The following is a 13,290-nucleotide window of genomic DNA, read 5'->3' as shown; positions in this document are numbered from 1 at the left end:
GCTTGGTGTAGATGAGCCCTGTGAGGAGAGCTGGGCATATTAGAAATCTACCTTATGTAGGGCAGTAATATTTCTGTAAACAGAAATTATTTTCACCAAAATAGATTTCAGTAAATAAGAACATTTATTAGTTAAACAGATATATGGCTGAAATTGTATAATAGCATCTTCATAGAATTTTCTACTTTTGTATTAATTAAAATGGTTTTGATGGCATGCTGTGTATTTATAAAGACATACTATGAAAATTACTTAGCATTAACTCTTATCTCATTTCAGCTCTTCCATCCAGATCTGTCTCAGTGGACGAATCTAGGCCTGAACTTCTTTTTAGGCTAGCAGTGGGTGCTTTCTCAGTCTCCGTGCTTCATATTGATCCTTTACCACCACCTGAAACGTCACTAAATGCTAGTCCATTGACACCAATGGCACAGGATTTTTTTACCCGGATAGAAAGGGTTGATCTGGTTCAGTTTCCAACGGAAGATTTTCTGTCCCTCCGGGAAGTATTTGCAAAGGCTTGTTCACATGACCATCTTAGGTACAATTTTTCTAACTCATTTGAGGGGGCACTAAGTGCGTAGAGATATACAAATTTCGAGGCAGGCAAGTGAGGCAGAGCACTGGAATGCTCACATTTCAAGGCAGAACAGTAAAACAGAGGGGGAAACCATATGCAAAATTCCTAGCAGCGGACATTCCCTCCAGCACACTTGTGCAGGACCGTTCTCTTTTGTCTTTTTTAAAATTGTGATTGCGTTCAGGACGCTCTGGTGTCCTTTCTTCAAGATTTCTATGAAAAATATATATTAAAAATCCATCCTGCGGCAGAGGGTGCTGAGATGTGATGAGGGAGAATGGTGGCAGCACTACTGTGATTATGGGGAGTGGTAGGAGTTTTTGCTGCTCTTGTCGGGTGGCTCTATCCTTTCCCGACAAGCCATGATAAAATTGCCCTGACGAGTTCAGACTTCACAACAAGCAACCCTAAACAACACTATTACAAGCTATGGGTTCTCAGGGTGGCTTGTTTGAGAAACGCAACCCATGACGGAAAAAGTGCTTTCGGTTTGGGTGTTCATGGTAAGCCCCTCTGCAAGCACCCATGATAACAACCCTATGTAGCTTACCATGTAGTTTTGCCTGTGCATCAGAGCTGTCTTATATGCAAGGAACACCTGGTTTATGTCAATACTGTTTTGGGAAATTGCTGCACTGAATTACAGAAATCTTCTTGTGTTGGTAAAGACTGAGGACATTTGTTTGGAATGCGAAAGAGTACGTAACACAAGTAGGGGCAGTATTACATAACGTTATTATATTAATATTCTTTCTTTAAGGAAACAAATCCCTCCCAGCCAGTTTACAAGTAAAATCAAAATACATTAATGAAATCACATATCGCTCCCCTGCCTCCTTCTTGCTGTGGTGGCGGCTGTGGCGGAAGACACGCTGTGGCCGTTGCCGCAGCAACAAGTGGCGTCTCTCCCCTCCCCTCTGCCCCTCTTCACAGAATGGCAGCACCCTGATATGGTAAGGGGGAACCAGCGCTGCCATTCGGTAAAGAGGGCGGGGTGGGTGGGGGGAAGAGATGAATAGTCAACCCTGTGGACTCCGTGGAGTGGACTATGCCCACAGGGTTGGCTATTGTGTCATCTGAATGCGGCCGTTGTCTTTGTGTGCCTCCTTCTTTCTGGCTGCCTTGGAAATCACATTCTACCATCTAACATTAGTTAGAGAATAAAATACGATACAGTATCTAGGGCAGCCAGAAAGCCATATCCCTGCAACCTGATGTCCTCCAGAGATTTTGGATGATAACTCCCAAAAACCCTAGCCAGTGTGGCCAATGGTCAGGAAGTATGGAAAGTTTTCTTTGGTGGACAAATATCCGGAACATCTGGCGGGCACCAGGTTGCTTACCTTTGCTTTATGGTATACCTAGCCTATGTTTGTGTGTTCTGTAATGAACCAAGGAGTAACGTGTTCGCATAGCATAGCACAATTTGTCTTTTTTAATCCTTATTTTGTTCCATTGATATTTGAAATTATATTATCTGATGTATTTCTACACAATTTTAAGTGATTTCAGGTGTTCCGTTTCTGCACATTTTACACCTTTAGTTTCTCACCATAGATTCATAGGTACAGGCATCAAAGTGTCCTATGAACAAAGACAGCGATCGGCTTCCCGTTGTTTGAGTACAGATTTATCTATTGGACAAATGGAACTTCTGGAATGTCTTTTTTCTACAGACTCTCATTCTAAAATACCTCACTATACAGAGGTAAAATTTATATGCCTAGTTAATGTAAGCAGTTGAAATGCATTGAGAGAACTCTTATGGGTGGATCCAGAATTGCTGTTCCACTTAGGGAAGCAGTTGTCAGCAGAACTGGGAGGGGCGATTTCCCATTGCCTCCCTGCACACCCTCAGGGGTTGCTCAGGAGGGCTGGGAAACCCTCCAGAGCACAAAGATGTAAAGGCCTGGGGAAAGCCCAGAAACATTTGTAGAAAAACCATGTTTCCCCCCGTTTCTTCCCAAGGGACCGTTTTTGTTTCTCCCCCAAAATTGAACAGCTTTGGATTATGAAATATTTTCATTTAGAATTGAAGACAAAGTATTTATATATTGTTACTCAGTCCCCCCCCCATGACTTCTAAAAACTGCAATAAGACGTTTAGAGAAAGACCAGAGATGTAAAATGTCTAGAAATAATGAAGCCATGGGGGAAATGTTTTTAATCCTCTCTGTAAGATTCCAATCATAGTTCTTTCTTTCGTTCCTCATTAAAATTATTCATCTGTAGTGTATTTTACTGATAGGCCTTTACGCTCAAGTTTCTTAACATGTGAGTAGAGACACCCTTATGCGTTCTTGATAGTAAATGTGCATTCTTGACTGTTTGGGTTTTGTTTTATAGAGTCCTGTGTTTCTGATGCTGTAGCAATCATTTAGTGTAGTTCTAATCTATTCAAACAATACGTAAAATTTTACTGAGTTTACTTTTAAAAGTTTTAAAATATAATAATAATTTGGTGACTAAATTCTACATAAAATAACTTTAGGAATAGAAAGGCTACTTTATGTTCCTAAAGCAGCTCTCCCTAACCTGGTACCCTCTGGATGTTTGAACTGCAGTGCCCAGTATTCTTGACCACTAGTCATGTTCCTGAGGCTGATGGGAGCTGAAGTCCAAAATTTCTGGAGGGCATCGGGTTGGGGAAAGCTTTCCTAAAGCAATGAAAGTGACATAAGATCTGCAAAGAGTGCTAAAAATAAATCAATAGTATTGCTTATTTTTCAATTTTCCCCAAAATTTCCAACACTTCCCAGAATAATAAAAAATGGTTTTTTCCCCATGGCCACAAAATTTCCAGAAATTTTACATCTCTATGCGGAGTGCTGCTGGGGGAGGAGAGAAAAAGAAAGTCCCATCACGCTAGCGAAGTCTGCTAGCGAGATGTTGGATTTAATCCTTAACTATGTAATAACACTATTTTAAGAATATTTGCTTATAAGTATATTAAGTTCTTTGGGTATATGTGCACAGGAATGATTACTTTTTTGAGATAACTGGATTTTTTGGGCAACTTTAGCTATTTAGATTGGAAATTGAATTTCACATTTGGCTATCTGGTTCTGAGATGAAAGACGTTTACAGTGTTACATGTAATACAGGACACATCACAAAGTTTTGTAATTTGTGCACTTTGTTCCTGTAAGTAGGTACATGTTTGTTCAATTTGTGGTCAGCCCACATTCCGATAATGAATGAATGGTTGAAGAAGCACTCCAGACCAACAGGACTTCCCATCTCAGCTGAAAATGATATATATTTTCATCCATAGTACTTTGAAAGGAAGAGGTCATGCTTCTTGCCCTCAGTGATGCCATTAGTGATAAAAGAAATCCCTGGCGCATTGTATTCCAGTATTATTCCATGTTAGCCAGGGCTTTCCTAGCCCTGCTGATCAGGACATCGTCAGAAGAGCTCTGGTTTTGCTGGAGTAATTCCTCTTCCTTTAAATTTCCTGAGACTCCAAATTATCCATCATTTTGAGTGTAAAGAGAGGTAGTATCTTGGGGATATCAGTGTTGCAAGTTTACCTAGACAGTGCATAAAATTGGCAGCGGGGAGGACACCCCAAAGGTCTGTTTGATGGATTTGCCTGTTGCTTGGCCAATTATCATCTGATGGGAAAAGAAATTAAAGCAGAGGTCCTTATTTAGCAAATATATTTCTCACTCTTAATTATGTCTTTTAATAGTTTTACTACTTTTTTTTTAAGCTGCTAATGTTTAACTCTGAAAAACAAGCAAACATGTTGCACCCTCTTCCGTGCCTTCACCTCCATTACAAGCACTCGGATAACAAAGGGCCTCAGGTAGGTTTGAAAAGATTAAATACACTTTTATACTAGGTTTTATGTAGCTGTGTAGAAAAAATAATAATTTTGGTGTATTTTTGCAACAGGGTAGCCAAGGGAGACTGAGCTCTGTTCCCCAGAAAGCAGATTTACAAATCAAGCTGAGCCCAGCATTTTGTGAATTGGATATCAGCATTGTGGACAGACTAAATTCATTGCTTCAGCCACAAAAGTTAACCACAGTAGAGATGATGGCATCACACATGTACACCTCATACAACAAACATATTAGCCTGGTAAGTAGATAATAATACTGTTGTTTTGCATACTGGTAATATTTTCATCACAGACAGAAAACAAGACGAAAAGGTTTGCTTTGTTGCAGCTTTTCTGTACTGATACTCTTTCTAGATGGTTCACATGTTTATGTAATTGCATCATTTCATCACAGCTAATAACTTGACACTGGATTACTGAATACGTGTCCTTTGAAAAGAGTTATTATTATTATTATTATTATTTATTTATATAGCACCATCAATGTACATGGTGCTGAACAGAGTAAAACAGTAAATAGCAAGGCCCTGCCGCATAGGCTTACAATCTAATAAAATCATAGTAAAACAATAAGGAGGGGAAGAGAATGCCAACAGGCACAGGGTAGGGTAAGCAGGCACAGGGTAGGGTAAAACTAACAGAATAAAGTCCGCACAACATCAAGTTTTAAAAGCTTTAGGAAAAAGAAAAGTTTTTAGTTGAGCTTTAAAAGCTGCGATTGAACTTGTAGTTCTCAAATGTTCTGGAAGAGCGTTCCAGGCGTAAGGGGCAGCAGAAGAAAATGGACGAAGCCGAGCAAGGGAAGTAGAGGCCCTTGGGCAGGCGAGAAACATGGCATCAGAGGAGCGAAGAGCACGAGCGGGGCAATAGTGTGAGATGAGAGAGGAGAGATAGGAAGGAGCTAGACCGTGAAAAGCTTTGAAGGTTAACAGGAGAAGTTTATATTGGATTCTGAAGTGAATTGGAAGCCAATGAAGAGATTTCAGAAGCGGAGTAACATGGTCAGAGCGGCGAGCCAAGAAGATGATCTTTGCGGCAGAGTGGTGAACAGAAACCAACGGACTGATGTGAGAAGAAGGAAAGCCAGAGAGAAGAAGGTTGCAGTAGTCCAACCGTGAAATAACCAGCGCATGAACAAGCGTCTTGGCAGAAGAGACAGACAAAAATGATCGAATCCTGGCAATATTATACAGGAAAAAACGACAAGATTTAGCTACTGCCTCAATATGAGGAATAAAGGAGAGCGAGGAGTCAAATATAAAGCCAAGGCTACGAGCTTCCTTGACCGGAGTAAGCGTAACATCATTGACAGTAAGAGAGAATGAGAGATGAGGAGAAGGTTTAGGAGGAAAAACAAGCAATTCAGTCTTTGCCATATTAAGTTTCAAACGACGATGAAGGTGAGGTGGAAGGTGAGTTGGAAGGTGAGGACGAGTTGGAAGGTGAGGTGAAGCATTTGACCTGTAATGTGAACCAGGCTTGAGGTTGAACAACTATTTGATACAAACTATGGGCAGTGTCCTATCTGACACTAGTGCAAATTGCATTGCACTAGTATGCGCTGTCTCTAGCACAAAAGAAATTATGTTTGTGACACTTTTTTCTGGAAAAAATGCTGTGCCAATGAATGCTGTGGCTGTTGTGCTAGAGCTAGCTTACACTAGTACAACATAATTTACGTTAGCACTAGTATCAGACAGGATATTGCTCCTTCATTTTTTGACTTGTTCATTTTCATAAACTGAACAACATGCACTGTTAAAATGCACCAGATATATAACAAAATATAAAAAAAATCACTAAACCTTTCTATATTTTCAAATAAGTTATATCAACTGAAATCCGAAGAGCTTTTACATACCCTTATGATTTTCATAGCCCTTACAACAGCTAAAAGACTTATACTATCATATTGGAAGGACAAATGCTCACCTCCCATAATGCAGTGGATTGAGGACTTAACAATGTTATCAACATTTGAACAGGTGTTATATAGACACAACTTGGGAATGGATAAAACATGGCTATATGGTCTGCTTTTCTTGGAACCTATGAATAAGTCTCTCTCCCCCTTTTTTAATGAATGGTATACCTGATGAAAAAAATGATATTCCTATATATGTAATTTTTTGTGTGTTTTTGGTTGTTTTTCTTTTTCATTTTTTTTTTGTTCTGTTTTGTTTATATTCACATTTTTTTAAAAAAACATACCGTCTGTAGCATTTGGATCCCTGTAAAAGTTTCTGCTAAGGGCTGCAGGATTTCCAGAGCCATTCTAGATGTGGCCAGGGTGAGTGTGGGACACTATAGCAGGGAGATACCAGGTCCATTCAGAAGACACCTTAAACCAGTGGTTCCCAAAGGGGGTGGTGGGATTGCATTGGGGGACATTATTTATTTATTTATTTATTACATTTTTATACCACCCAATAGCCGAAGCTCTCTGGGCGGTTCACATTTAACGGTGAATTGAAATGTTTCAAAAGCAACAAAACGTAATGAAGAGACATACTCTGCTTGGTGTGCCCTGCCACGCTGACTGCAAAACAGAGGCATTCGCTCTCTTTTCCCTCCCTCTCTCATCAAGCCTGCGGCGGGTGCTTCCCATTTAAAGGGGCCGCACGCAGGGGGCACTGGGCATGAGTTTGTGAACCAAGGGGGCTGTTACCTGAAAAGGTTTGGGAACCACTGCCTTAAATCATGTCTTTAACCATGGTGGTTAAGCCAGAAAGCCAGGCTGTTTTCAGGAGACACCTTAAACCATGGTTTTAATCATGGTGAATAAGGCCTTTTGCTTTCTTCACCATGGTTAAAGCTGTGGTTTAAGGTGTCTTCTGAACGGGGTCACCACCACTTGGGATTCTGACCAGCCTTCAGTCTTTTGTACTATAACTCATGAGGAGAAAGCACTGCTATTGGAGATGGAATAAGACTTAGTTTGTTTTTTAAATACCAAGAATAGTGCCCAACAATTTTCTTTTAAAGGTGTCCCAGCTTACTGAAGTGGAGGGTTGTGCTTGGTACATCTGGTGGGGGAGGCCAAGAGATGGTTGCAGCAATTTAGGGCGCAATCCCATTCATGTTTAGACTAGAAAAGTCCTACAACTCCCAGCATTTCCTAGCCAGGAATGTTGGCTGGGGAATGTTGTGAGTTGTATGACTTTTGTGTCCTGAAGTGTTCTTACTGTCCCAGGTAGGCAGCAAGTACAGGAAGCTTATTGAGGCCTTAATGGGCCTTTGTAAATGAGTAGTGGATTGTACTTGGTTTAGTGAATCAAATGTTAAAGAGACCTTTTCTAAAGCTACCTTGTTTGGCCACCAACTAATGTCTTCTGCATTGTATCTGTAGTAGGGTGCAAAAGCAGTAAGGGGGCTCCTATTGGAACACTCCTGTAAATTTTGATAAAAGTTGCAATGGGTGAGATTGTATTTTCTTGATGTATTTGTTTTAGCAACTAATTTGTATCAGTCATAAGAGATAATAAACAATTTTGACTCTTGTCCACTACAATGAACTCATTTCAGTTAATTTCCCCCCTCTACCCTCAGAATTTGTTTGTTCTAAAATCCTTTTACTTCTTGCTTTGCAATTGTTTAGCATAAGGCGTTTGCTGAAGTTTTTCTGGATGATTCACGTACTCCTGCAAATTGCAAAGTATCGGTCCAAGTGACTGCGCCAGCTTTGAAGCTTTCAGTTCGCTTCCCAATACCTGACCTACGATCAGACCCAGAACGAGGACCTTGGTTTAAGAAATCACTTCAGAAGGAAATTCTTCAGTTAGAATTTGCAGATATAGAATTCAAAACTGAGTTTACAGGAGGCCCAACTCTGGAACAAGTTAAATTAGAGCTCACTTTTAAAGAACTAACTGGTAAGATAAAGAATTAATGGTAGCTTATAATAATGGTTGTAACTGTGTTGATCCCAGAAAATAGGAGAGACTTATTAATAGATGGTACTTGTTTATTTACCCAGTTTCTATTAAAGCTTCCATCAAACAGAATTTTCATGCATATTGCCCTTTATGTAAGTAAGTTGCTTACAACAACTTTAAATAAATTTGCACCTAGTACAAGGTGGCTTCAGATCTTTGTTCTTGATTGATCATGGTCTGTAACTTTTGATATATAAAGTAGTTCACCAGCTAAATTATTTTCATAGCTAAGGAGTAGCTACTTCCGTTCTGACTCATGGAAGGGGAAAATGGTTTCAAAGGGACTGTTTTGGGGTCACTGCTGAATGCAAAGACTGATAAAATAATTTTAAAATAGTTTAAACTGCTCGTACTGTACTGTGGCTACACAGTTAATCGCAGGCACATACAACATGATCTTCTTTGCATCATCATAGGATCGTTTGAAGAAAGCAAGGAGGAATCGGCTGTTCAGTTCTTTCAAGTTTCCAGTGGTGTAGTTGGAGAGATGATTTCCTCAGACAACTTTGACTGGCCACGGTAAAACAAGATATTTGGTCTTCCACCTTCATTCTTAGAATTTTGATCTATGGTCAGACATTGTCCATGGTATTACTGCTCTTCAAATATCTTGCTTCTTATACTGTTCTTTTATGGGGAAAGTGTATTTTTAGAGCAGAGATTAATATAATCCAGGGCATGCTGGCAGGGGGAAAAATTATTATTATTATTATTATTATTATTATTATTATTATTATTATTATTATTAAATTTATTTCTTACCCGCCTCTCCTTTTGGATCATAAGTAAATTAAGTATTCTTGATATTGGGAACGGCCTCTGAAAGTGGTGGTCTTTTTTTGTCCTTTAGTTATGGCTTAGATGTGATTCCTTTTTCTACTTTGGAAAGCATGTGAAGTGTCAGGGATGAACTGAGAACGCTCAACAACAGTACCAGAAGAGGAGGAGGTCTTATAAATGGAGCACGATCTCAGCCTTGATGATAACCACTATAGTTATTATTATTATTATTATTCCGCCTTTTGCCCAATATTGGTACTGATTTTGGGCTATTGACTTACATATCTAAAGTTACTCTTGCCACCATTATCAGTTTTTTTAAGAAATTCTTAATATCACTTTTATAATCACTTTAACTGTGGTGGATTAGTGCTGCCTGGTAGACAGATCTTCTTCAGCCAGGATGCAGAAGGGCTGAAAGGCAGATGGCTACTCATGCTTGACTCGAATATCCCATAATTTAGAGGAAGTATATGAGTATAAAGGTATATAAAACGTAAATATATTTTTGTGTGTGTTTGACGTGGATGTTGTAGAACCTTTTACAAGTACTTCTCATTTCCACGAAATGTGTGTAACAGCCTCTGTTTCCTCCACTTGTTTGAATATTAGGATTGTACTAAAAATAAACCCGCTTGCGGTACACTCCATTCTGGAAAGGATAGCTCCTGAGGATGAAGAGGAAATTGATGGTCATTTTCAAGAGGAAGAGGAGGGCGGATGTCATTCCCTAAAGGATGTGTGTGACCTTAGAAGACCAGAGCCATCTCCCTTTTCCTCACGCAGGGTCATGTTTGAGAATGAAGAGGTAAGCACAAGTGTTCATATTTAGGGCTAGTCCATACGGCGCTCATTTGGGGCCTCTGGTTCCTGAACTGAACTGAGTTCTCGTAGCCCATGTGTGAAATGGCTTCATTATGTGCTAGCCTCCACCCACTCACCCATGTACCTGACAGCAGCAGTTGTGAGATTAGAGCAGGTTACGCCGCGAGCAGAGCCAGCTGTCAGCTTTGGAATGTTGGGGCTGCTTCCTGCCGTTCCATTTATGTGCTGAAAGGCAGCTGCTGTGCAGGTTTCATTCCGACAGTGTAACCCCAAGTGGCATCATGGATAAATTCAGCGGCAGATCTACTGCCTCATCTGAAGCTCGGCCAGCAAATGCCAGTAAGAGCAGAAGGGGTGTGTGTGTGAGAGAGAGAGAGTGAGTGAGAGAGAGAGAATTTGCTAAGCTTTTCAGCCCGCCAGACCCTTTGTTTTAAATCCCCCTCTCCTGAAAGTGATGGGGTGGCGGTGGGTGGTGATGGTGGCAGTGGGATCAGCCGTGCCAGCCCTGTTAGGGATGTAATGAGATTGGGATGGAAACAACCTGCCACTGGCAGAGAGAATTTCTGCCAGTGTTAGTGTGTCGGGGATGTTCTTTCTGCCTTGGTGGCCCAGTTCTGCCAGTGGAAAGCTACCATCAGCTATGTTCCTGTTGCAGTATCCCAGTTTGGGTCCTTAAGTATGCCGTGGATCTCATTTCATCCCTAGGTAGATCTAAGGATTAGGAATGTTCTGCCTACAAAATAAATATGTCTTTGAGAAATGGCTTCTGTCCAATTGATATGATCGTCTCAACCAATCATTAACAACCATAAGGTGCTCAGTGTCTATGAAAGTTCAATTTATGATGATTAGTTGGTCTGGTCACAACAAATGATCGCCAGCCATTTCCAAAAGGAGGCCTATACAACTTACTGAATTGCCAAGCTGAAAATAGGTCATGGCCATATTATTTCTTCTTTTTTTTTAACTGTTTCTTTAAACAGTTTGTAAGCTGCCTTTTAAGGTAAACCTCCCAAGGTGGTGTACAACAAAAGTAAAACACAAAACGTAATGCAATAAGAAGAAGAACAACAAAACCCCCAATAGAATGGTTATATGGCATTCAACTTAACCTCAAGAAAAGCTTGTACTTTTCTGGCTAGGAATGCAAAAATAAAAGTGGTCAAACACCTGGCAGATTACAGTACAGGGCTGGTGGACTGCATGTATCTTGGTAGTCCACAGGTTGGCATGATTACTTTCTGTATCCAAGCAGTAGATTCTCTGATCAATTACTAAAATTGATTGCCTTAGCTTTGGCCAAATTTCCTCTTAAAAGTAGCAGCTTATACAGCAAAAGATCTTATACGGGGCACATTAAAATTCCAGAACAGTTCAAATGCCTGGTCATCTCACAGGAGGATAAGTGTTGGAGGTATAACAGTCTGCAAGCTAATCTGATGCATATGTTATGGTGTTACCCAATAACGACGCCTTTCTAGTCCTGGAAAACTCTGTGTAAAAGATGCTCAGGCCTTAGGGAGACATGCGATGTGGTCTAGTAAGGCCACACTAACAGCTAAGTGTATTATTCTACAACGCTAGAAAGCAATTAAAGCCCCAAGTGTAAACAATTGATTCAAGATCTATTGCTCTTAGGGGCCCATGAAAAGGCATAGTATGCTGAGTTACTAAAAAAATAAATTGCAATTAATCTGGGAAATATTCTTGAATTATATGCTGAATAATTTGATCTACCACAAAACAAGTGCAAGCCAGCAAAGAGCATGCTTAAGACAACCCTTTTATTTTAAACATGAAACTTTTACTCATTAAGAACTGGACTATATGAAAAGTGTGGGGGATCTGAAGGGGAGAGATTGCAGGGCAGGGACAAGCAAGAAGGGGAGGGGGAGTGCAATATTGAAAAACGAAAGAAGAAGAAGAAGAAGAAGAAGAAGAAGAAGCTAAAACTGTTAATAACAACAACAAGGGCTTCAGATCTTCAGATGAAGAGTGGCATCTCAAATGTGTACATTGCTTGAGAGGCATCAAAGCAGTATTTCTGTGGTAAATATTTAACAGTTTTAAATTGATAGGAACTGTGGACTTATTTTCAAGGTATGCCTAGAATGCTTCATGAAGGGTGTCATGCTAAAGCCGAATATGGATTTCACGTTTGTATTTGTGGCTCTGATTTAATGAAGAACATTTCTCTTTTGTATTTTATTCAGTCCAACTGAGATGTTGTTCTATTTCTAGATGGTGATGCCGGGAGATGCAATGGAGATGACTGAGTTTCAGGATAAAGCAATCGGCAACTCTCATTATGTGCTGGAACTCATGTTACCAAATGTGTATTTAACGTTACCGAGCAAAAAATTTTATGAGAAGCTTTACAATAGGCAAGTATAAACACTAGTCTTCATGGATAGTATAAACTATGGCTTGGATCCATTGGAGGCTTTCTGTGAATGGAAGCGATGGGGATATTTCCACCTTACAGCTCCTCCTCCCCTACTGTGCTACTTCCCACACTGCTCCAAAGGATCCCCAACCCACTGAAGCAGATTTTCAGGGGCTGAAAATCTGTTTTCTTCTCCCCCAGTTGAATATGACACACAATCATTGGTGGGACCTTCATGACACCAAACTTTGTGCTTTTAGATGTGTGCAATATTCTAGACTTTTTTTTTACTAATTGACTAATAAAAAACAATGGGTTGGATCCAGAGTTGCATGAAGTGGAACTCTGCAAACAGGATGATCCTCTGTGCGGAAGCCAGGGAGAGGCTAATCCCCCCTCTCCCCACTTCTGTAGCCCCCAAAATGTGCTCTGGAGGGGTGGAGGCCCTCTGGAATAGTGTGTGGGGTGTTGCGGAAGTATGCAGGGGTAAGAAAAAATTGGCAATAATAATAATTTGTTACCCGCCTCTCCCTCTGGATCGAGGCAGGGTACAACACAAATGCATACACCATAAAATATAACTAATTAAAACATTTAAAACTAGTACATTATTAAAAGCAGCACATTATTAAAAAGGCATCTTAAAATTCAACTGGGTAGGCCTGCCAGAAGAGAGCAGTCTTTATGGCTTTCTTAAATTCCGGAAGACTGTTAAGTTGAGGAATCTCTCCCAGCAAACCATTCCACAAACTGGGAGCAGCAGAAGAAAAGGTCGTCTGGATAAAAGTTGTCAGCCTTGTTTTTGATGGCTGAAGGAAGTTCTTCCCAGAGGACCTGAGTGTGTGGGGCGGATTGTATGGGAGGAGAAGGTGATCCTGCAGGTAGCCTGCACCCAAACAATGTAGGGCTTTAAAGGTGATAACCAGCACTTTAT

At 40.4% G+C, this 13,290-nt stretch overlaps 1 protein-coding gene across 1 annotated transcript in view; it reads left to right on the top strand.

Annotated features, from left to right (window-relative positions):
• Positions 1–13,290, top strand: part of ATG2B (autophagy related 2B) — a 64,498-nt gene that overhangs the window by 20,509 nt on the left and 30,699 nt on the right. Inside the window, exons 11-18 of the mRNA XM_063118016.1 lie at positions 280–541; positions 2,138–2,288; positions 4,296–4,391; positions 4,481–4,669; positions 8,029–8,302; positions 8,782–8,884; positions 9,758–9,953; positions 12,212–12,354. Of these exons, the coding sequence (XP_062974086.1) occupies positions 280–541; positions 2,138–2,288; positions 4,296–4,391; positions 4,481–4,669; positions 8,029–8,302; positions 8,782–8,884; positions 9,758–9,953; positions 12,212–12,354 (1,414 nt within the window). The remainder of the gene's footprint in view (positions 1–279; positions 542–2,137; positions 2,289–4,295; positions 4,392–4,480; positions 4,670–8,028; positions 8,303–8,781; positions 8,885–9,757; positions 9,954–12,211; positions 12,355–13,290) is intronic.

The sequence above is a fragment of the Elgaria multicarinata genome, chromosome 2, assembly GCF_023053635.1.
Source record: "Elgaria multicarinata webbii isolate HBS135686 ecotype San Diego chromosome 2, rElgMul1.1.pri, whole genome shotgun sequence".
In the NCBI taxonomy this organism is placed as follows: Eukaryota; Metazoa; Chordata; class Lepidosauria; order Squamata; family Anguidae; genus Elgaria; species Elgaria multicarinata.
Note: the sequence above shows the minus strand (reverse complement) of the source record. Positions and strands in the feature narration are given on the sequence as shown.